This window comes from Aplidium turbinatum, chromosome 6, assembly GCF_918807975.1.
Source record: "Aplidium turbinatum chromosome 6, kaAplTurb1.1, whole genome shotgun sequence".
NCBI lineage: Eukaryota > Metazoa > Chordata > Ascidiacea > Aplousobranchia > Polyclinidae > Aplidium > Aplidium turbinatum.
In genome coordinates, this window is record NC_137477.1 from 4,855,433 (window position 1) to 4,880,839 (window position 25,407).

The following is a 25,407-nucleotide window of genomic DNA, read 5'->3' on the forward strand; positions in this document are numbered from 1 at the left end:
ATCCGGAATAGCGGTAGCGGGTAACACGCTACTTTTATCGATTGGTAGTAGTAGCATGCGCTACTTTAGCCCGAGTAGCAGTAGCGCGCTGCAAAGGTACCTATGCAAGCTACATAAACAGAACTATCTACCTGTCTAAAAGCAAAAAGCACGATTTGGAGAGTGAATTGCATTTACTTACTGGCAATGGATACACGCATACACACACAGTGACTAGACCGTTCAATTCTTTAACGAGATGGTTTTAGATTGATCAGTTGGTTACCGACAAATAACAATCAGACGATACGAACTGCAGTTACAATGAAAACATTTTCTGCGCTTTGTCGACCAACCCACTAAATAAGAAAGTCACTGGTACGGTACATTGCAAATGACTTGGGTTAAATAGTACTTCTGAACAAAAATGGCAACACACTCGCAACCCCACTGTAGACGAAGGAAATGAGAATTACCTGTAAGTGAGGCCTGATTTGTCACATTTTGATTACAACTACTGTCTGACTAAAATTATCTAGATGTTTTTACTTTTTGCTAACTCGTAACGAAATAAAAGCTTTTTGTTGCCTTGGGAAAGCAGTAACAAATGAGAAAAAGTAAATTGAAAAACGTTCAATAAGACTGTTAGCAAGCAGCTAACAGTCTGACTGAAATTATCTGAATCTAATGGTCTTTTTTTTAAAGCCTGGTGATGTTAAGAGCTAATTTGTCAACTGGAAAAGACAGTAAAAAATGACGTAAAAATATAATTTTAGGAAAATTTTATTCAGACAGTTACCAAAGCCTGGAAAAGTCTGCAGAATCTAACAAATCAGGCCGTATCTTCCGGCAACCATGGGATTAATATTAACGCCGACAGGTAACAAATACAACGACTTTAAGCATTTAAAAACTCTCAAAATTTAGTGTTTTTTTCATTAACATTTTCACCGTCTGTCTGTTGATAAACAAATGCAGATGGATTCAAAAGTATTTTCGACTCGAACACTTCCAGTGACGAAACTTTACGTCAAGGAGGAATGTGGTTCACAAATGCTGTGTTGTCAATGAAAAGTATGAGAAAACATGTTCTCGTTTTGGAATTTTATTTGTGAGGAGTGAGTCCATCTCTACTGCCATCTGCTGGCTGAAGTATTTTACGGGGTTTGGCAAGAAAGAAAATCGTAATTTAAAGCAAAACAAGAATGTAATGCCAAGAGCCACTCTTCATGGTGAACAGGAGTGTAGATAAAAAAACAAGCTGGTTACATTTACGCTGATACGGTGCAATTTGTGAGTAATTATTTCTGAGTTGCTTATTTCTGAGTAAGAAACAAATCATTTGCATTGTTCTGATAAGGAAAACAAAAAGGTCAGCCAGATGTTTCATCAATGAAAACGACAATTCAGCTCGATTGATGGTGACGTCACAAAAGCAGCGAATCAGCAAACGCTCATGTTTTTTGAAAAACCAAACGAGCTCCACTCCCTTCAGGAACAAGAAAACAAACAAAAATCGGCAGCAGCTGGCGCTACGCTTAGTCGCTATCCAATCAATCGAGACCACGCAACCCCATTTACTCGGCAATGCGTCGAGTGAAGCGGGCTAAGAACAAAGCACATCCGTGATGAGGACAGGTAACAGCGCAAAATAAAACTCATCATTATTAGTTGTAAACCCAGAAAAGCATTGCTGTTATGGCAATCCCGAAACATAGGTAGTTGGATAAACACAGGACTCGGGGGTGACTGACTACAATAAAATATGGGAGATTTTTACACAAAGATATTTCATCTTCTATTCAGTAACATAACAATCTTTCGAGATTCAACAAGTTTTGAAGTTACAAAGAACGACGAGTGTGCTGGAACTTTAGTTTGTCCAGGGCATGAGATTTTTATCTTAAGCCAAGCTTTCCATAAATGAACACAAGCGGCAATGAAACAACAAAAATGACATGAACTGTTTGTATGTACAATTGTACAACAGCGCTTCCTTACACAAACCATGGTGTAATTCCCCATCGTGATCGCTTTAACCGATCAGGCTTGTTAGCAAAATAAATCGGTTTATGCAGACGAAACTACTGCTTTTTCTTTCCAATCAACAAAGCATTCCACAAGTTTTTTATTTATAAATTGAAACTCATGTTCTTGTGGGACAATCAAGTGTAATTCAATAAAATACATTACTGTAATCGTAAAGTAAGTTTTCCAACTGGCCGGTTAGAACAACAGGAAGGAAAAGACATCTTCAATACAATCCGACTACAAGGAGCGCATACAGACGCACAAGTAATAATACAGGCTTAACTTAAATAAAGTATCTTCAGTAGAGACTAGACGTAGGCCTAAACTCGAAAGGGAGGCCCACTAGAGGGGTCCAACAAGCACACTGACAGGGCCCAAGATATGGGGCTAAAACCAGATGACCATTTAACAGAGGTGTTGAACAGTCTGACTGTTAATTCTAACGTCAAAATACTTTTTCGAGTTTTAGAATTTCAAAAGCAGCTTTGTATCGTCTTGGAATCTTTCAAGAAAGGGAACGGGGCCATGAAGCAAATATATCTTTGTTTACGAGCTATTTGCGATATCGCATACAAGCAATTGCAGTACGCAATATGGATTCAAGCCAGTAACATTTTCAAAAATGTGTTTTTTAGCAACAACACCTAGTTGCATCTGTTGGCGTGGCAATTAGTAGGCCAGCATCAGCAAACAACTTTTTTATCTGTCAGTATTAACAAGACCTTCGCATTATGAAAGCTTCTTGCAAACTTGGACCAAGCATTGCAGCACAGCTCAAAAGAATCTCAAACAGTGATGATGTGAAACTCACTGACGAGAATCGAATCTGGAATGGAAGCGATTCGACATCAAATTAAAAGAGAAGCAAACATCGAAGATAATACAAATTCCATGCGTTATCCTAGACCACGGTATTTTTTACAAAGTTTCGATTTCTTTAGAGAAACTGCAAGCGCAAGTGTAACCACCATCGATGAAATTGCGATGTGATGCACGGGTTAGGCAGTCCATGGTGTAGAACGTAGAATGACTTCAACTGCTATTTCATGTTGAACATGAGAAGAAGCTGAGGTGGATTGCACAAGATTGGCAAGCTAAGGTAGCAGTTGTAGAGTAAATTGAATATTAAAGAGTAGTTGGGGATGCGGGAATAGAAACGGCATCGTCAACCCCTTCTTACAGTAACATGACAGTGCTAACAATGAGTGTGAACTATTGTGAAAAAGAATTCGTGTTGGAAACTTCTTAATTGAAACACTACTTTGAATTAGTTGAATGTTTACATTTATAAACGAACAGCCAAAAGAGATCAACAGATTTACCTTCATAGTTAAAAATGAAAAGAAAAACAAATTTTAGTTGATGATTCTAGCCGTGTCGAATGCATGCAACAGTAACAGACAATATGCTCAGAACAAACATAATATATGGTAGACGTATGAAAATAAAATGTTGAAATATAACTTTGTAACAACGTAACACAATATTTTGATATGTGATACCGATTAATGTATAAAATCAGACCAGATCACCACGCAAGTCAGAAAATACACAAAACAAATTGCTTCTTTATAAACATTTCCAGAAGCTGAAACAAGATGGCTAAAAAAATGTTTCAAACCATTTACATGAATCAGGAGGGGGTCAACAACCCCATTGTGGGTTAATTTCACGTTTAAGTAAACCCAAAACCATTCCGAGTACTTCACTATAATTTGAAGTTGTAACGTAAACCTAACATTGGTTGATGTCGAATAAACCAAAAATAGAACGCACTGAAACATTCCAGCACGTTTACAACCCAGAGAGCAAATTAACAGTTTTTTACATTGATTCAACGTCTGAATCAATTGTAAAAAACAAACAATTTGCTGTATGGTAAACTATCGTCTATAAAATCCAAACTTTAGACAAAACAGACTCTTGTTTTAATGGGTTGATTTGTTGGATTGTCTCTTCTTAGCCATTAGCATTATTTTGGTCACCTAAATTGGGGCTTCTCATTGTGCGACCCCCATTTCAGAAGATAATTTTCTGTGCGACCCATTGGTGGTAGGTTTACTGTGTTAACTACCCAATGTAGGCCCATTTTTTTTATCTGTTTTGCGAACCTAAAATTACGATTTCCGACCTCGTTTAGGGTTGTGACCCATAGTTTGGGAAGCCCTGGCTTAACGTACTTTGTTTAAATTTTTTAAGCGAGTTGAAATACGTATGCTTACCTGTACAATCTACTAGTATGAGGACACCAATGCCATTCTCATAAAGTTTTTGTGATTCGACCACGTTTCCACCTGCAATTTATCTGGACAGGAGTGCTACTTTCACAAATAAATAGCAAATCTTACATATTGAGATAGCTTCCTGAAACTGACGCACGTCCACAAAAACGGAAATCAATCTTATAAAACTTAAACAAGATTTGCAGCAGCTCAATTGAATGCCAAGTAGCTCACATCGATTTTGTGTTGTCGAATTATTGACTTTTCGTCGCAAAATGATATAGAATTGTTAGTTTCTGAAAAGACACGTCAAATATTGCACAAATGAATGAGTTTTACTACGTATCTAACCAGAAAAAAATCTCTTCCTTGCATTGTAAGACGTTGATACAGTACAAAAAAGAACCTTTTTTCTGGCGAAGTGGTTACTTTCTGAGAGTTTTTATCCTCACATAATCCACTGCGGGGTTTGTAACCAACACAGCAGCTTGAGATGAAGGTGTGTAGATATATCGCTTGACCTTGTGGTTTCGCAGCCTGCACTAGCTGTCACTTTTTCATCGTTTCAACGTCTAGAGACGTCGAGATAATGTAAAAATAGCATATTATAATGGCTGGAAAAGCAATGGCATGCACATTAATGGCGAGGATGAAAACCTGCCTTGTAGGTGATGTTTTAGTTAAATGTATAAACCAGTTGGAGATGACATTGAAACTAAGTTGAGAAAACTTATCTTGCATGGTGATCAGAACCGGACATAATCAAACACCACGAAACGTCATAATCCGTCTAAAGGTAACTACAGGTCAAACAATTGCTATGGGGTTATTTAAGGTCACAAAAAGTAGCAGTGGTCCATTCGGGTAGCGGAAATTTCGAAAAAACAAAGAATTGACTTGAAAGTTAAGAAAACCTTTAGTTAATTTTTATCAGTTATGCAAACAGCAAAACAAATACCTTCTCTTCAAGAACCTCGATTCTGATGGTAAATTGAGATGCCAGCAAAAAATCGATAAAATGTGATGATTTTTTTTTCTTATCAAACAAAACAACATTTACAAGCTACATTTGCAGATCGGCTGTTGAGTATTTTACAAAATGGCGGTCAGTGATGAAACACAACAATGTGAGCTTGACAAGTACAAGTGTGGTAATGATATGCTTCCAAGTTACAAAACGCATGAACCAAACGCTTAATTACGTTTGTTCGACATCACAACATGTTATAAAAAGAAACTTAGCAATATTTGTAAAAATAAACAGGTTTAGGAAGTGAATGAATACATAAAGCTTTTTAATGTCATCGAGTTTTAGCTTTTCTGTCCTACGGAGCTGATGGCCCGGTCACAAATGAACTCGTAGAATCTCTTGCTGTACTGGCTTGGTTGTATGCTGGATATCTCTGCTCCATGCTGAAAATAAAACGCACCGATAGAGAAGATGACGACAATGTTTATACTCCAAGTACACAACAGTTCACATTATGACGTAACATGCTTTGCATTGATGCGGATTTGACAAGGATGTAGAAAAAAAATGTACGTTGCAGGCTTGCAGCGTTATACAGTGGTACCGAACCTTTTTTGTAGACATGAAACAGTCTCCAGGAATTACCAAATCTGCTGATCCCAATCTTGCTTGAATGAAGCAAGATTGCTCTTGAATGTACTAATTTCAGCGATTAAAGTTTAGAACTTATATTCTAAAATCAACGTATTTGCAGGTACCCCTTTTGAGTCCATCAACCCCAGGTTGGAGACACTGGTTTACACATTGACACCATGAGAATTCTAAACCTACCACAATAGTTAAAACCTTATCACTTTCAATAATAAGCAAGAACGCCATATCAGCATTAATGAAATACACATGACTAGAAAAATAAAGTGACTTGCGTTCTTCTAGCGACTATAGGCTACTAGGTTAGCTCCTGATGTTAAGGATGATACCTAGCTTTTATTACCGACGTTTCGTCAAAAAACCTAGTAGCCTATAGTCACCAGAGGAACGCAAGTCACTTTATGTATCAAATGCCTGGTGAACAGTCTCACTGTGTTTTTTTTATGACTAGAAAGTTCAGAATATCTGTGATGTCCTCCGTTATGTTTACGACGATCTAAAGCGAGTGCGTATAAGCTAAATAAAAGCTGTAGACCAGGGCTACTCAACTGGCGGACCGCGGTCCGAATCCGGACCTTCTAGGTGTTGAAGGTGGACCTCGGGCTTCTGGAAGAATAACCTCATTGCCACGTTTTAGGGCCTCTTTAAACAGATTTCCATTAAGAAAAAACAATTTTTTGTGATTATTTAAGGAGCTAGGGGCTTCGCCCCCAGACCCCCCAACGCTTTGCCGTCTTCTCTGATGTGCGATCTACACAGCTACACTACACAGAAACACAATATATTTTTTCCTTTTTTATTTCTTTGTTTGTGTCGGACAAAAATCGTGTTACATACTACCTGAAAAATGTTTCGGTGCTCGTAGGCTACTGATTGTTTAATTTTCGTGGTTGCATATAAAATATTCACCGGACCGCAAAAATATTCAACTTGTCAAAATGGACCTTTGCAAACATTAGTTGAGTAGCCCAGCTGTAGACACCTTCTGGTTGATGTCAGAAGCTAGCCTCAAACCAGTCAGACAGCTGATCTTTCTAATACCTCACCTGGCAATCTAGTGGTTTGTATATCGGCCGCGGCATGCTCTCGTCTCATGACGCCTAGGCATGGCATTGGAACTTTTGCATCTGTGAAGACGGGAGCATCGCTTTATTTTCTGCCCTCTTAAATCCTCATGACTGTAGCAAAACCTCATAAATGACGGATAATTGAAAGAACATCTGCGACAAAGATCTCTTGCAGCCGACGGATGAAGTTGGGATTCCTCATCACTGTCGTCACTGACACATTGCTCTTCTCCTACCTCCAACTCCCAATTTGTATTGTGGTCAAAGAACTGCACTAGACGATGAGCATAGACTCGAGGGGTTTTCACTGAAAAATCTGCGCCGAACTGCAATAAAACAATGCACATTTACAACAGAACTGTCAGACTACCTGATTTCGAGACGACATAATACTTGTTACTAAGCTGCCTCATCAAACAAATCTTTTTACGTGATGATTTTGAAACTGCCACGATCACATGATGCAACTTTCATCACGCTCGGAAGGCCACACCGGAACAACAGACGTAAAAAAAAGGTACAGTAGTTCCCGCTTATTAAGCCTACGGTTGAAAGGACCATCGGCTTACTAAGCCCAATTTGGTCCCGTCCGGAATTACTGAATGCATAGGAGTGGCAAAGAACTGTCCTCTGCTGAAAAAATCCAAAAATCGTCCGGTTCCCAGGCAGGCTTCACAAGCGGGACTACTGTATACTAAAATAGCAAACTTATAATCTGTCAGGATTTTTCGTAGGGTTATTTATAAGCGGAATGGCCCGTTTCGGCGAGTCCAATTCGGCGAGTGCCCTTTTCGGCGAGTTCCCTATTCGGCGATTTTTTGAATTTTTTTTTTAAATTATCGGGTACTGTAGCCTAATTATCATTGCCGTTTTAGGGTTAGGGGTTGGGGTTAGAGGTTAGAGTTATGGGTTAGGGTCTTATTTCAACGTTTAGGGACCTTAAAACGATGTAAAAGCGGCAATGATAATTAAGCTACGGTACCCGATAATTTAAAAAAAAGTTTCAAAAAATCGCCGAATAGGAAACTCGCCGAAAAGGGCTCTCGCCGAATCGGACTAGCCAAATTGGACTCGCCGAATCGGACTCGCCGAATAGTAGCAGACCCATTTATAAGGAAGGCTACTGGCTAAGGCTGGTTCTGACACTACAGCTCCTCACCCATTTCCATTGTTGCTAGAAGCCCTTAACGCTGGCCGTGCATACGTTTCATAACTGCTTCCTGGCTTGCTGGTATAATTAGTATATTTGCTTACACAAGTTTGGTAAAGAGGTGATTTTCTTGAACCAAAGACAAATATATTTGTATTTGCTATGTTTTTGAAAGAATTTCTCTCATACGATGAAAGGATAATAACCTAGTCCATGCCTGATTGCCTCGTCATAAATAACCAACAGTGTCATATCGTCAGCACGATGCAAACATTTTAAAAAGTGTATGACCAGTTGTAGAGCGACACGATGTAGTAGTTTTATCATTCTTTCTGGCAACAAAAACAAGTAACCCACAGTAACTCACCGACCTCACAGCAGAGAAATAAAAGATTGCCAGCAACGAAAAGGGTTATCTCTAAGGACTGATATTAAAATATCTCTGAATATCGTTATTTGCAGGTCACTTGGCGAAATCATGAAGTTTAAGGTATTTTCTAGACCCCCAAAACGGCAAAAAATATCTTCCTTAATAACATTCCAGACACCTAAATCCGTCAGTTTTACATTGATTCAACGTCTACATAGGTTAAATCAATGTAAAAATGACTGATTTTGCTGTCTGAGATGTCTATAAAAACAAAACCAGTTATTCATACATTGCAGGACGTGGAATGGGCAGCCCTGCAACTTTATGTAACAAACGAAAGCAGCCCTAATCAAAACCATTCGCAGATGGTTATCCGTAAAAGCAGATAAGCTGATAATGCATATTGTTCCCAAAATCCAAGGTTGTTTCAAAGGCGGAAGACTGTTGAGACAAGCAAAAGCATTGCTGGCACTTAAGCCAAGAAGCTTTTAACTCAATCAAGGCTGATATTGTAAATGGAAAAGCTTTCAATTTTGATAATTAAAAAAGCTCTTAACAAATAAAAAACACCGCTTCAGTTCTAGAATGGAGAATGTTCTTTAGTAAGTTTGATTGTATTTCCAAAACATAATATGTAGGCTACTCCCCAGTCCTCATAACAGGGGTCTCAAGTGAACTATTGAACAAAAGCTAACTAATCAATTGCCTAATATCCTACTATCGAGATAGTATCAGAGTATAGTCAATATAATCAGAATATACTAGTTAAATTCAAACACTAAGGATCCCTCAGAATTCTCTTTGTGAATTGTTGTTTATTGTCACGTAAGCTTATGAACTAATATAAAATCTGATTGGCAAATAAAGTTATTACTTCCTCTCTCTCTCTCTCTCTCGAGCGTACACTACAATTCTCACTACACAAACTTTGTTAGAAAACTAGGTCTTTGACCTCACTAGTCGAGCTTCACTAAACTTTGCATAAGCAATAAGCATACGAAAACAAAATATTTGTCTTAAAAACTTCATACTCTGGCTGCATAGAAACTACCATTGAAAAATTGATTAAAAAAAGCAACAACCGAGTTGATGTTAAAATCAATGCAAAAAAACGTTAAAATTCGAGCAGGCGGGAAATTAAAATGTAGCAACAAACCCACTGAGACATAATTTGAAAGCAGGTCAAAAGTTCAAGGCTCGGTTTGTAAGAACCATACAATCAATGCATAGGAGTAATTGATGTTTTGATGGAAATTTTAGAGAAATAGTGGCCGCAGTCACTAAAGAATAAAGCATACAGAACAACAACTTGAATCCAGAAAGAAGAATTTCACCAAATTGTTCGTCACAGCCGCCGCAGGGTTTTCGATCGATGAGAAATGACTCGACACAAGTAACATTACCAATCACAACAACCTTTGCCTGTTGTTGGCTGTGCATCAAGTATAATAAAGTTTGTGACTGGTATGATGAAGTTTACCGGTTAGTGAACAAGAAAACAATAATAGATGTATGTGGTGTAGTATATATAATATATATCTTTGGGGTGCAGGAAAATGTGACGTAATACATGAGGGGTTCTCAAAATATCCCATTTTAAAGAATCAGTTTGCTACACGTGCCAACCGTGGTCATGCAAATAATGACGGCAAATACAAAACTTGTGTTTTTGTAAAAAAAAAAAAAAAAAAAAAAAAAACGACGAACGTTATGACAAAAAACACAAAAATTAGAGCAAATGAAATTGAAATGTAAACCGTTTTTGAACGAATTTTAAAAAGCGAAGAATTTAAAAATTGACCAGTTAATCTCACCCCATGTTTCGCCGTCTTGACCGCGTGGGCAGCTTTCTTCTTTGTGTCATAATGTGTCAAAATATCTATCAAACCCATGTAGTAGACTTCGGACTTGGGGGAACCTGAAATAAACAAACAATATTGTTGTGATGTTCAGCAGAAGTACCCGAAGTACCTGTTGTTTACCTCAATAAACCGCACTGCAACAATTTTGTAATGTTTTTTTAATTATTTATGGGAAAACATTTCTGTAAACAATTACTTTAAACAGGTTTTAAAAACAAGTTCAAACGATAAAAAGAAACTACATGGCGCATGTAAATAGAAACATTTTATCGCAATTTTCCAAAGGATTCGATGCTAATGGAATCTACCAATCTATTGTGTAATTTCAGCAGTGGACTCTGGAACTGAACCAAACCGAAACGGTTTCTGCCCATAACCACCGACACAAGGTTCGATATTGCCAGTCAAAAAATCAGTCGTTTTTACATGGATTCCAGACGTTAAATCAATGTAAATAACAACTGATCTGCAGTCTGATGAAATGTTTACTTGGATCACAACGGACGCCATAGAAGCTGTCAGTTAGCTCGTCATCTTCCGTGGCAGAGTCCGGCCGAGTAGAATCACCATTCGGGGAGCCAGGAGGGGTTGTGCTCGTCACTGAAATAACATTACGTTGCATTGTAAAGACGTAAACGAATTACTTGGTGCAAACGAAGTAGGATTTTGGCTAAGTAACCCAGTCAACAAATCAGTTATTTTTGAATTGACCAACGTCATGACAAAGGAAGGATTTGCAAAAAAATATTGATTTGCTGAATAGGAAGTGTGGCAGGCCCCCGCAGAAGACACAGTGTGGGCAATTACTTCAATGTCCTTCGTTCTCCGAGTATGTCAAGTGAATTAAATAGTCGGTGTATAATCTACATGATAGTCAAAAGACCTGTGAAGTTTAGAAAGAGTTTATTTACTGTCGAATAGTAAGCTTGAGCAGGTAGACATGGAGATTGACTTCCTAGCGACCTAACCCAACCGGCAACTTCATCGTAATCATCAACCACCGGACATTAGCCGGGATTAGTTGTTTTTCCAAAGATTAAAACTTAATTAAAAAGCGTAAGCGCCAAAAACTCCCCAAAATATTCTTTGGAAGAAATATAAAACATATATAGGTATAATATATAATATTTTTGTACAAGTAGCGTAATCACTATGTTGCTGGCGACCAAAAAGCGCACCGTTAATAACGCAAGCAGCTTTTCGCTCGGAGTATGCTTTGCCCTTTGCTGCCCACCAACAACAGGGATTAGCAAAAAAAGCAACCTATTGATCGAGAGTCCGTTACCTCAGCAGTATATTGCAATACAAATCAACTCGGCGCGCCAGCGAAAAGTGTCGTGTTATATATATGCCAGCCAAAAAATCAGACATTTTTACTTTGATTCAATTTTTGCAGACGTTAAATCAATGTAAAGAAGGATTGATTTTGTGGCTGGGATGTACGGTGTCTTGTTACTGATAACATGTTTATTGGCGTTTTAACGACGTGTAAACCACAAATGTTTTGTCAACAGAATTTATCTCGTTTCAACGTGTAGAGTCGTTGAAGCAATGCAAAGAAACTTTTGCTTGTTGGAAGGGGACAGACAATATGATAAGAAGCTGGAAAAAAATGAACATAGTTTTACCTGCATCTTCTTCCACGGGGCTTCCGTCCAACTGCCCGTTCCCCTCTTGATCCTTGTACATGTGCTCACCGTACCTGTCTGGTCTGGTGCAGTCATGAATGCCAACAAGAAGACTGTAGTCCATCAGTTTCAAAGAAGCTAAAAACTAGAGAAAAAAGAACCCATAGAATCGAGCAGCAGACCACAAACCTGCATGGAATTTGACAATTTGTATGTGCACTGTGCAGTAACACAAAAGAGTTTATTTGATTGAATAGAGCATTTTTAAAGCAGGAAATTGACTAAAGAAATAAACCATAGGGAGATTGCCATGGAATAAAAACAATAGCCATGTCTCTTTTGAAAGTTTAATTAATAAATTCAGCAAGTAAAGAAACTGTTTGCAGACGTTAAATCAATGTAAAAATGACGTATTTTGCTGTTTAGGTTACACTTAAAGTGAAAAACTTCAACGCACTTCCACATCAGCTTTTAGTTTGGTGAGAAAGTCTGATCGACTTTCAGAATCGAGATATATCTTGACGTTGTCCTTGACAAAGTCATTGTCTTTGAAAGTAGGAAACTCTTTTTTCTTCTCTTTCGAGCTTGCTTCTCGTTGGACAGTGGAACCCTTCAGCAAGAACAAATAACACATTGAGGTGGTTGAAAGAGAAAGTCAATTAGTTCACTGCACAATCGGAATGAGCCACAAGGGAAAATACGCCGTTGACAAGACAGAATGTCACAAAATCGACAATATAAACTAGATGCTTTATTGACTGTGGCTGATACAACTTGATTGGGCCAACTGAAAAGCGTCTTGGGCTGCTAAGATCGTCACTTCATAACTATGAGCCAACATTAGATTACGTTACATTATAAAAATGACGTAAAACTAAGGAATAACTTTTTGTCCGAACAAAGTTAAACTTTTTTGTTTGATCTGATATTACAAACAGGTTTGGTTTACTAGCTTCCTTCTTGATTACAAAGGCAGCAAAAGCGAAGTGTATAATTTACTCGCGAAAACTACTGGTAAAATTAGCGAATAATAATGAATTTAGGTAAACGTCAGATAGCTGCCGCTACGTCCAAGTATAACTGCAAACACAGCAATATGTGAAAAATGATCTTTTCAACTCTTTTGTCTGCACTGAATGCATGGTGCAGCACAACACAAGGACTTTTGTAGATTGTACCAGGTAGACTGTAGAACGCATGCAAAGAACGGTAATGAAAAACCAAAATTTCATTTGTTCTTGCTTGCACGATCCAGCAAACTACTTGAATTTTTCTTTCATGTATTTTACTCCTAAAAAGTTCCAGTGAAATCCACGCTGACCTACCTTTAAGTCGTATTTCTTGTGTGCTTTGAATTGCGAACTAAAGACATTTCGCATCACCATCATATAATGCTCTCCCCCGTTCAATGTGAGCCTGTACATGCCAAGGTATTGGGGAAGAAGGGTTTTTCGGTTGTGTTCCACAACGTACTGAAAAGCATATTCCAATGTTAAAACCAGGGCTGTGGAGTCGGAGGGATTGTGGCATGTTAGCAGTCGGCGTTGTAATCCGAGGAGTCTGATATTTTTCACCGGACTTCTCAGCCCTGGTTAAAACAGTTTGTCCTTTCCCAGACAGTAAATCAGTCGTTTTTTTCATTGATTAAAATCCTTACATTGCAAAAGTTAAACCCGTCTGCAGATGTTAAATCAATGTAAAAACGACTGATTTGCTGTCTGGGGAGTGGGGATCACTACATAAGTACATATCGTTCTCATTCGTCCTTGCATAGAAGCGTGTTTTGTTGTGGCTTTGTCAGTGCTTGTAAGCACTTTTTACTTGCACAAAGTTTTTGTTGCTTGCAAGCATACTAGAGAAATGATTGGCAGCTGTCACGCAAAGACGCAAATTAATATTGGTAATGGTTGCGTCATGCTAATATAGAGACAGCTAAAACAATAGATCGTGCAGTTAGTATCGAAACTTTCATTTCATTACGGTCTTCGTAGCATCACTTATAAGACGATTTGGATGGATTGGTTGCGTACGTGACTTAACGTAACCAAACTTGCCATATCGTAGACCAAAATGTTAGTGACCAATGTATTGATCCTAACACATAAGCACAAACGACCCAAGTTCAAACCAAACCAAGAACAATATAATTGCACCGCATCTGCAAACTAGATACTGAGGATACAAGTCTCACTTGTACTACAACTGGAATGAAAGCGGCCAATTCCAGTTTGCACTGGATTGAGCCTGACCGACCCAAGTGGATCAGGGGAGGTTCAGTCATGGGGCCGTGTTACTTCGTGAGGCATAAAAGTTGAGTTTGGTGTGAGTGGTACGGTACACCTTTCTGTATTTCAGGCATCTTGTCTTCACCTATTACGCATGCAACTAGTATTGCGGCTGTTGGGTGATTGCATGAGTTCAAGATTGCAGATTTTTCGTAATGACACGAATACAAGAACAACGTTAAGAACATCTCCTTTTGTCAATCTGTCAAAATTTTGAATGAGGAAGTCTTGTATCTTTCCTAAATCGCATCTTTGACCGGAAATCCTTTGGAAGTGAATTCAAAAATGAAAAAGAAATATCAATCTTGTTCGGAGATAACCCTTTGAAATCGGAATAGTTTCCATACCATCACAATTTAATTGCACTGAAATCATATTAAATGTATAGACCAGCAGTGATACAGCTATTTCGGCACGATGCCAAATTCGCAACTTTATCAGTGTCGCGGGCCGACTATATTGCCCATTGAAAATACAACACGCATAAAAGCAATCAAGTTCATATAGTGTAACCTATTTCATTTTTTTTGCTTGGTGTGACATGTGAAACTGCTTCTTATGCTGCATGATGGTTGTAATATTTCAAACGAATAGCTTGGGCCTCAAAACAGGGTTTTCCTACTTTAGCCCAGCCTGCTTAAAATCGAAATTTTGAAATGTGTATTAGTTAGTAAACTTTCGTATGACATCAGAGTAATTGCATCTAAACAGTGCTCGAGATGGGTAAAAGCACAATAAGTTTGTCGATCACTGGAGTAGCCAACAGGTAGGCTCAAAAGACTGGCGCCCACACAGGAAATTATACAGTTAAAAAAATAACAAAATAACGGAATAACTCGGTCTACTGTTATTAAATTACGATGGTATGAACAGTTGAGAAAGAGCGGTCTTCCTGACGTCAGCACTACCTGACTAGCGACTACTCACTACAAAATAAAGATTCAATTGACTGACAAAAGCAGCGGTTAATAACTATGTGGCATGAAGTAGTGGTGCGATACAGATGAGCCCAGCCTCATGGGCGAAACACATGTCAATCGCTGTCAATTCTTGCTACAATCGATTGCCGAAAAACACATGGTATGAACAGTTGAATTGTATTAACCTGCTGCAAAGTGGCAGAACTTGGTCTTATTTAGAACCTTAGTAAACGTATGTACAATTGTACATTGTACATTTGTTCAAAGATTATAAGAACAACAGTCGAGTTATCAATGCGATAGAATCAGCTTAAAATAGCTGGCTGAGTGATTAACTTGGCATGAAAATGGACGTTAGTGCTGCTACATGTTGTTTAATGTAGTCACACACAATTAACCAGACACGTGTACCTCCCGTCGCAGTGCGGTGACTTGTAGCAATTTGTGCTGGGATTACAATGAAGCCGCGTATGCCTTATTCTCACAACACGAAGTTGTCGCGATTTAGCTAAAAATATGCAAAGCTACGTCAGTGGCTTTGCAAGTGGAAAATGTTTTTGCTTTACAAATCACGTATATGAACAACTTTTGCAGTCGTGGACAACATTGCAACATGCTACAAGTGAACGAACACATTGCATTAACGTCACGCCGCATATTGCAAAGCATTTATTATCACGTCATCGTAGAGATCCAACATCTATGGTGGACTGGTGGTGACTAATGAACACGTGTCTTGCCGACAAGAACAATGCCGGATTTGACAAACTTGTCAACATCTACTGCACTTTCACAAATGATGTCATTATTTTTTTCAGATGCAAACCGCAAGACGTGCCCGATGCAAGTGAACATGCAATAAGTGAACCTGAATGGTTCAAGTAATTACAAGCTTTTAAGCATGCAAGGATGTTCTTGAGTTGCCTCTCATTTAGTGTGGTTGAAAATTAGACTGGTCGGACAATACGGTATTGTTCGTTTTTGAGCTTTTTGTGACGTGCAAAAGCATAATATCTATTTAATAAATTCGTGAAGCCAAACAATAGATTCCTAGAGCGTGATGATGAATTCCTCTATAAAGGCAGAAAATCTATTCGCAGTTTTAATAAAACTGAACAGTGATATATCACTTTGTGCATGGGAACGATTTAAATACAAAACACCCTATTGCTCAATCATATTTCTTCCTTCTTTTCGCAATGTATTGCGAACCAAAGCCATCTGAATATTTCTATGGAAACATACAACAGGAAGTGGAACATTGAAACGCATTGAAGGCTTGTTTTTGATTGACATCAAGCAATTAAAGTATCACCATGCACTTTGGTAAACGCTTTGCAACCAAGGAGGTTATAAAAAAAAACGCTTCGATTCTGAACTGTGTGCCGCGGAGCAGCAGTAAAACTACGACAGGTACCAAAAAAAAAAAACACAACGACATCACAGATGATCCGCTGCTGTATAAATCACCATCATGAAATATCCTTGCGATGTAATCACATTTTTACGTTAGTAGTTGGAATCAATACATACATAATCACATTCACATCACATACAATTTTTGAATGTGACTACTCGACTAAAAAAAGCAAACAAATTTTTAGGTTAAAACGCATGATATTTGCATGGTTCAAAGCCAGGTATGAAAACCTTTGGAAGTACCGTAGAGAAAAGGAAAAATCAATATAAGATGAGGAGAGATTTACGAAGTTGTATGGAGTAAAAATATCCGAGTTAAAAGGAGCGATGGAGAGAAAAAAGTGAAGAATGATCGATGAAGCTCATTGATGGCTGGATTGGTGGCCGCGAGTACTGCACTACTTCAATAGTATAATATAAAGAAACATCGCTGTGCATACCAGGTCACCGTTACTTGTTCGTGTTGCGTAAAAGGCCTTTTTCGTATCCAGAAAACGTTGCTTGAGTAAGCTTCTTGTCACTTGTTAGAGTAGGACATGACATTATTTCACACTTACAAGTATTACAACACACCAGCGCTGTTGAATAATCAAAAGCGCACATAAATCGCATATCAACATAAATAACAACTGGTCAACAAAACTGGATTTCTGTTGCAAATCGTTCTAAATGATGAACGATTTTGCTCAAGACAGTAACACAGCAATGATATACAAAGGTAAAAGGAAAACTGCCGATAGACAACCTAAAGTTTCTCACTCTTCTCATCAATTATTTACGTCTGTGTCATTAGAAGATAAAGAAAAACTATGTTTGATGGCCAATGAAGCGTACATAAGATGCGATCAATACCAAGTTTGCTCAAGCATAACATACCTGGTGATATTTAGGTAAAAAACCGTGCATCTCAGCAATGTCTTCGCCGGTAAGTGTCTTGATAACAAATTTTCCATCACAAGAATGTAAGAACCGCGCAACAGATCGACCTTTGTCCTCTACTCTGATTGGTTGACTCACACATAAAGAATTCTAATAAACAATGAAATGCCATTGATTAATACAACCATACTTATCATTACTGGGCATCAGAAATTAATTCAACCACAAGACAAGGAAATAGATCAGGAGAGGTGGAAATGGCAGCAAACAGAAAATGTTTACACACAGGACGTGAGGTCAATTGCATGATGTCAAATCATGCGGGTCCAATCCATGTCAAACGGATTGTTCATAATTTGCTTTAGATTTGTAAGTTTAAAGTACAACCTTCAAGGGTGAAGCCAAAAGAAAAGCATTAGTGCTTTACTAATTTTATATGACGATTCTGATAGAATGGCAGAAGTTTAATATTAATTTCCATATGCAATACATATTTATGACTTATTAAAAGCATTCATTAATCTGTGCTCCAAAAATGCATCAATTTGCATGTTTATAAAGGTCATTTGGTCACCACTTGTGCAATTAATAAAAGTGACAATGTATGCAATGCTTCAATCTGAGGTGATCAGGAATCTTGGTTACTGCAGTGACCTTATTAATTAGTAATGTTGAGTGAATTACATAGAGATTTGGAACACAGATCTATACCATGACATGTTTTTTGTAGTATTTCACTCAGTAGTATATGACAAGCTTAAAAACTGTAGTCCTAATGCATAATTTATGTCAAACATTGCGTGTATTTAAAAACATCAATACCACATAGTCTTTGTCATCAATTCCAAATATTTCTCGTAACCTTCTGAACACCAGAGGGCAGTATTCTTTCACTTTGAAGTGACTGGGGAGGTTTTCTCTGAAAAATTTCAATGTGAATTTGTTAAAAAAGTCCACTGATCAAGGATTTATGACACTTGAGTAAGCTTCCATTTATATTACAAGGTTTTCAGTTGATTGATGATAATGATTTAACATCTCAAACCTCAAGCACTGAAGATTGGTTAACTCTTTTGAAGTGAAAATTACATATCAATATAAATTTTGCACAGTTTATCTGAATGTATTTATATACCATTTTAACTAAAGATTCTATTTATCGAGAAAATTTGTTTCTTAACAAAGTATGTTAAGAGATTAGATTATTGTGAGAAAGTGAGCATTGGATGAATGCAAATTGCTATCTATCTAAAAATAAGAACAAAAACATTCAATGAAGTCACTTTAATAATTAAATAAAATTATAATAAAACAAAATTTAAATGAAACAATCACTATATGTATATATATTTTCTGAAAACAACAGAAAACTCTCCATTAAATCACACAATATATACTTAGCATACGTACTTGTTGAATATGTGATTGTCAATTTTTATTTTAGAATATGCTTTAAAGTCATCTGGCATAAGCATTAATGGCATTCGCATGCACGATAATTCTTTGATCTGAAAAATATTTTCATGTATAGTCTTATAGATACCACAGAAGTTATTTGAGTTGACAGTCCAACACAGAAATTACAATTGACAGTGGTTAGTGGTAAGGAATAAAGAAAAAGCAATAAGAAAACCAAGCTACTAATTTTTGACCTACCGTATGTAACAGATGAAGAGAGATGGAAAAGTCGCTACAGACAACTGATCGACCCTGACTGACATTTCAGGATAAAGACCAGGCTTGTTTGAAGCAAAATGGATGATGATTCTATACGTCTTAACATTCATAAAGACTTTTTATTGAAAGTGTGATGAAAAATTTTGATCAAGCCAAAATAACAAATTCTACAGTGTTATACATGTAATGGTTTAGTATTTACCAAAATTAGAGCAATTTAAGGGTCCATGTCTTTTAGGCGCAGACAGTTAGGCGCTGGACACATAGGCGCGCACACTGTAGCGTCAGGATATTTAGGTGCGGAGCACTGTGGCGCCCGTTCATTTAGGTGCTATTCCTAGTAAAGTCTGCAGATTGTATTAGCTCAGCTTTGGCAAAACCTAGTCGGAGTTTTGACGAAAAATTAAGTTACTCTTCACTCAAGCCTACCACCCGCTTGAATATAGGCTACGGTATATTTTTTACTGGTGTTTAGTGTAGTTATTATTTGACTTATACATAACTAAAAGTGAACTCAGTCATGTTCGGAAACTTGAATAATAATTTATTGATAAAGCTTTCGCCGACGCAAACCTGAACTAACAACAAATAAATGCCAAACACGCCCAATAAAAAAACAATATATTTTTCTGTTCAATACAGTATAACATTTTGTGTGAAAAGCGTTGCCGGTTTAAGCTGCTTCCCTCACGAAAGCCATGACATATTTTTCTGTTCAATACAACATTTTGTGTGAAAAGCATTGCCGGATAAAGCAACTTCACTCACTGAAGCATGACTACCAACAAACAAATGCACGCGTATTAACAAAACAACATATTTTTCTGTTCAATATAACATAACATTTTGTGTGAAAAGCATCGCCCATTCACCCTACCTGCCAAGCCGATACAATCTGCAGACTTTACTAGGAATAGCACCTAAATGAACGGGCGCCACAGTGCTCCGCACCTAAATATCCTGACGCCACAGTGTGCGCGCCTATTTGACCGGCGCCTAATAGACTTGCTCCCCAATTTAATGCTGTCGACTTGGCATGTCTGAGATAATTGACTGCATCTGACCTGTCACAGGGACATATCGCACTATCACAGGGTACATTTCACCATGAGATATTGCATAATGGTGTGAAATAGAAATTTCCATCACCACGTAAAAATGATCCAACATGTAATTTGAAACAGGAAAACACAAGCTATAAACAAATTAACCTTCAACTGGAAGTATGATGATGTCACAATACAATTATAATGGAGTGGGTTTGGATGTGTTCTGCACTAGACAAAATATATATGCTCTGTGGATAAACTAGAACTCGTACCCAATAATCTTGGGATGAAATGTACCCTGTGGTCAAAGGTCCCTGTGACAGGTTGCAGGTGGTCAATAGTCTCTGGCCAAATAACTGGCCAAATATTAGCAAATTATGCCAATTCAAAGCTTTTTTTAATAGTTTAATGCAAATAAGGTAAAACTTAAAGCACAAGAGCACAGGATCAAAAGTAAAACCACAAGATCTTGTGCTAAAACACAAGCCGTGGCACCACCGCGACTGACGCAGTGACAAATTAGTCTAAAACCAAAAAATTCCCAAAGTTCAAAATTAGTTGTGTTTGAGTTTGGCGCTTACAATAAATAAATTCCAAAATACGCCACAAAACCAACCAAGTTAGGAAATTTATAGAGCAGCAAGGGGAACTTCAAATGGGCAACATTAGGTGCCAAAGGGGCAATATTACATCATTATGAGTGACAATAGACGGATTTGCAAGTCCTTGGCACTTGAAGATTCAAGAATCCAATCCCAACTCAATGTTGTGTCATAATAGTAGGTTTTATTAATGAAAGGCCAACGTGATTGAGGACTGGGGTATAAGGGAAGAAACATTACATCATAATTGGGGTTTCTGAAAAATTAATGAAGGGTTTGCGCAAACTCTCCAAATAGGCTATCATCATAGGCGCCGAGTTTTCAAAATAGCTGGGCGGGCGGACACATACTGTCACGTCATAAAGGTTATTTTGTGCGTTTTTGCTAGGTTGTTGGGATAGCCTAGTTTTACATTTAAGTCTATGTCTCCTCTAACATGATTTGGAAACAAGTAATAAATATAATTGGTACACAACAATGTCTGGTCCTGATAATTCAGTTCTGCATATTTTTTGTGATTGGTATGTGTGGGTTGCGGGACGAAAACTGCAATACTGTACTAGTTCCATAATTACATTACTATCGTTGATACAACACGATAACACACACACAATACATCGGTGGGTAAGTGGGTTCATACGATAAGTCGCTCCTAGCGGGCGCACAGATAAGAAACAAGATGCTGTAATGCAACGCAGAAGCGATTTTACAGCAATTCAGCTCCCGAGAAGCCCATAGTGGGGAAAAGAACAAAAGGTATAAAACACTTTTTTACAAACGGTGCTCCATAGCATAGTTAAACAAAAAATGTGTTTTTCTGAACAGTGCTTTCGGAGATGAACTGCGCAATTATTTTGTCTTTGTCAAGTACATTAACTTCTTCTTTGTGAGCGGTCATGATGCAGGCATGGTGGCAATTGATAACGTCATTTGAGAGAAAATTACTCCATTGAAGAACAATGCTACAGTTTTTACACCGATTTAACATCTGGCGATGTTAAAACGATGTAAAAGCAGTGGAAATTGCGGTCAGACTTTTGCCGCGAATGAATTTCGTCACAGGTTTGCACAATTTACTTGATTTATAGCACTAGGCTACGAGTGGCAGAGTGGAAACAAACGGTGCGGCTGGACACTTTTGCTCGTTTAACGGTGAATCAACGTTGTTTAACGTTGCATGAATGTAACAATGGCAATAATTGACAAAAACTATTTGCTGAATTAGTAGGTCTAGTAGGGCCTATCATATGGCGACAAAACCCTGCGAATAAAGGAAGTAGGCTAGTATCAGAAGGTGGCAGATGGTTACAGAAATTTTGGGACTTAAATTTGCATTAATTTTTTTTTTAATTTCTGAAATGTCCGGCGGGCGCGGCCCGCCCGCTCGGGACTCCGCGCCGGTGGCTATCATAATTGATAATAAGATGTAAAATGTAAACCAAGTCATTTGTGTAGTCGTACAAAAATTATTCGACAAGTAATGTGCAACCTAAGGGCGGTATGCACTTTAACATACTGATATCCCATTGAACCACGAACCATCAACCAATCAGAAGCTACGCTGTTCATGATGTCATCAAGGTTGCGTTTCTCGGCACAAAGGAAAAATGCAACTTCCCACCACTGCTATTGCTCTTGTTTGTTGTGTATTTACCAATAAAAGTTTAAAGTAATAATCAACTCTCTGGCTGAATGTTGAAATGGTCACAATTGGACGGACAACCTAACATCTGATGGTTCGTGGTTCGGGTTTGTTCAATTGGATATCAGTATGTTAAAGTTCCTACCCCTAAGGGTGCTTGTCGTTTGGTTGAGAAGCTTTTGCCAGGCCAAGACTACCCAGGTACCAAAAATGTAAAATTTTGCATCGTTTTTACACTGCTAAATGTTTAAAAAACCCATGTAACTTGGTTGTTTTTAGTAAGCTGGTTCTATCAGTTTGTGATTTAATTTCCACTTTTCATTGTAATAAACTCATCAAGCTTAAACAATGTCAGAGTAAGTAGGCTGCGCATTGCGCAACGAACTCCCACAGCCACAGTAAAGAAAACATCTATGTCTTTTGATGTTGCCGATTTGCGTCACATTTTTGTGTTTTTTTTTATAGCTGTTACGTTTAGATGATGTCACGTCATTATGCCGATTTGAGATATAATATAATTTGTGACGTTGTATGGATGAAAACTTTTACAAGTTTTATAGGCCTACTCTGCTGAGAGTAAAAAAGAAACACAAATGATAAATATTGGAGAAATTGAGTCTCCTTAGAGTCCTTACACAACTTAAGAATCGAACAACACAAAACTGCTGAAACAAAACGTTTTGTTTAAGTGAAAGAATCACTGTAAGCAACCAATGTTAAAACATGCGCGCAAGAAGTTATGGGAGTGTGATGTATTAAAAATTTGAACAGGTTGTTATTTTTCTACATCAATGTGACGTTAATTACTACTTTAAAAAAATTATATCTTTGCTTCTGTAGAAAATCTGCAGCAAACGCCTTTTTTACGTGTTTAGTATCGGCCAAATCTTGCCGATACCGATACTCAAAAATGGCCGATATCACCGACACTGATATATCGGTACATCTCTACATGTAATTGTATTAACATATGATACACATAATGAGCCAATGAACAATACAATATACTTTTGTATAAAAAGTCCAAGAAGAACATGGAAAGAACAGGTGAAGAATAAGGCAGACAAAGTTGGACTGAAGGAAGAAGATGCGATGGACAAAACAAGATGGAGAATAGGAGTTAAGGCAATCACAGCAAGGAAAGAATTAGTCACCCCACTAGTGGGGACAAAACCGAATTGTGATGACAATGATGAAACAATTTTCAACACAGCTGTGAACTTTAAAGTTATTTAATGAATACTTCTAGCTCTCTAGCCATGCTCCTCAAGAGGTTCAACATCATTTTTAAGTTTAAGGAAAACGGGTCTGCTACTATTCGGTGAGTCCGATTCGGTGAGTCCGATTCGGTGAGTCTGATTCGATGAGTTCCTAACCTCTAACTCCTAACCCCTAACCCTAAAACGGCAATGATAATTAGGCCACGGTACCCGATAATTAAAAAAAAAAAATTGAAAAAATCCCCCGTTAAGGGATCGGACTCACCGAATCGGACTCACCAAAACGGGCCATTCCGAAGGAAAACAGAGTCTGTAATAACATTTACCAAACACATTATATACTGTACAATATACATCTAATAGTTGTAAAATGATAAGTGCAAAAGTGATTTTTCTAGACAAATTCCTTTCTGAAGTCTCCAAAATTGAATGAGGAAACTTACCGTGTGATTAACTCCCCACATAAAAACACTAATCAATGGTTCACTTGCTCGAAATAACTTTTGCTTTTGTTTTTTGAAATGCTTTTTTCTTGACTTCATTTTTAACTGATTGGATTCTTTAGATACGGATACTGCTGAAGCAGCCATGGCATTTGAACCAACACAGTGTCCTCAACACAACCTTGGTTCACCAGTATGCAGCAATATTACAAATACACAACAGTTACATAAACTGATATCTGAAAAATATATGCAACAGTGTTACAAATACACAACAGTTACATAAACTAATAAATGAATATAAATCAAATCATATACACGTCAACTGGGGTTAGTTTGGAGTAACCGGGTAACTTTGGACAATTTTTAGATTTTGTTCATTTTATTATAAAATCTGTTGTAAAGTGCTGAAGTTGCAGTAATTGCATGGAAATGTCTTCAAAATTATCTGTGTTCATATTTAGAGCATTTTATTGAATTGTGGGGTAAGTTGATTGGCGCAAATTTACAAGAATAGCCACATCATTAAAATATCATTTTTTCTTTGTCCCCAAAATTAGCCGTCAAGCTGACCAATGGCTAGTAACATGCAAAATTAAATGTTACCCATATGTTAGTACTATCTTAGCCTTCATGTTGCCCCAAAACAATGATTATGTGGGAATGTGTTACAAAAAATATTATTATATTTTTGTGTGGTGCTGATATTTCAGTCGAAACTGGGTAACTTTGGACAAGGTTTACAGAACTTTTCCATGTGTTTTCCCAGGTGTTCTTTTCCCAGGTTATTTATGTGAAGGCTATTTATGCAAAAAATGCTATAGAGTGCTTTAAAAATCAGGTTATTTATGCAAAATGTGTTTTCCCAGGTTATATACATAATACATAGTGTGGTAGAAAAATAGTGAATGACAGCAAGATTATAATGGTAAGGACATATAAAGGGAAGCTAGGTTCGAGAAAGTACCAGGATTACACAGAGAAAGGTCTGGAAAAGGCTGTTGAAAGTGTTAAAAGGAAGAAAATGTCATTGAGAGAAGCTGAGAGAAAGTTCAAAATTCCCACATCAAAAAGTAATAAAGTGAAAGATATATACATACAAATAAACCAGGAAGGCAAGCGGTGTTTACCATCGAAGAGGAAAAGGAAATAGTGGAGCATTTAATAACATGTAGTGTGTGGGGACAACCCTTTTCACCACTAGTTTCCAACACGTTTTGTTCCCACAAACCTCACTAAAGTACATAACACCCTGCTCAATTATTCTTAATTTAACATTTACATAATTTTCAGTCGTCCTACTTTACCCCTAGGTGGGCTTAACATTGATCATAATATCTG

The 25,407-nt window shown here is 37.6% G+C and overlaps 1 protein-coding gene across 1 annotated transcript; it reads right to left on the reverse strand.

The window, feature by feature from the left end:
* Window positions 1-160: 160 nt before the first annotated feature.
* Window positions 161-24,246, reverse strand: LOC145771680 (phosphatidylinositol 5-phosphate 4-kinase type-2 alpha-like). Its single transcript, XM_082583413.1, has 10 exons — window positions 24,067-24,246; window positions 18,844-18,941; window positions 18,256-18,352; window positions 17,431-17,583; window positions 13,256-13,402; window positions 12,388-12,540; window positions 11,931-12,075; window positions 10,792-10,902; window positions 10,255-10,358; window positions 161-5,645 (listed from the first exon to the last, which is right to left on the reverse strand). The coding sequence occupies exons 1-10, from the start codon at window positions 24,211-24,213 to the stop codon at window positions 5,544-5,546; spliced, it is 1,257 nt and encodes a 418-aa protein (XP_082439539.1). The 5' UTR covers window positions 24,214-24,246; the 3' UTR covers window positions 161-5,543.
* Window positions 24,247-25,407: the final 1,161 nt, after the last annotated feature.

Coding starts and splice junctions, on each gene's coding strand:
- LOC145771680 (XM_082583413.1), bottom strand. CDS start 24,213: ATGGCTGCTTCAGCAGTATCCGTATCTAAAGAATCCAATCAGTTAAAA. Junction 10,359..10,791: donor TGGCGTCCGTTGTGATCCAA/GTAAACATTTCA, acceptor TGTTTATTTCAG/GTTCCCCCAAGTCCGAAGTC. Junction 5,646..10,254: donor TCAAGACGGCGAAACATGGG/GTGAGATTAACT, acceptor TTTTATTTTCAG/CATGGAGCAGAGATATCCAG.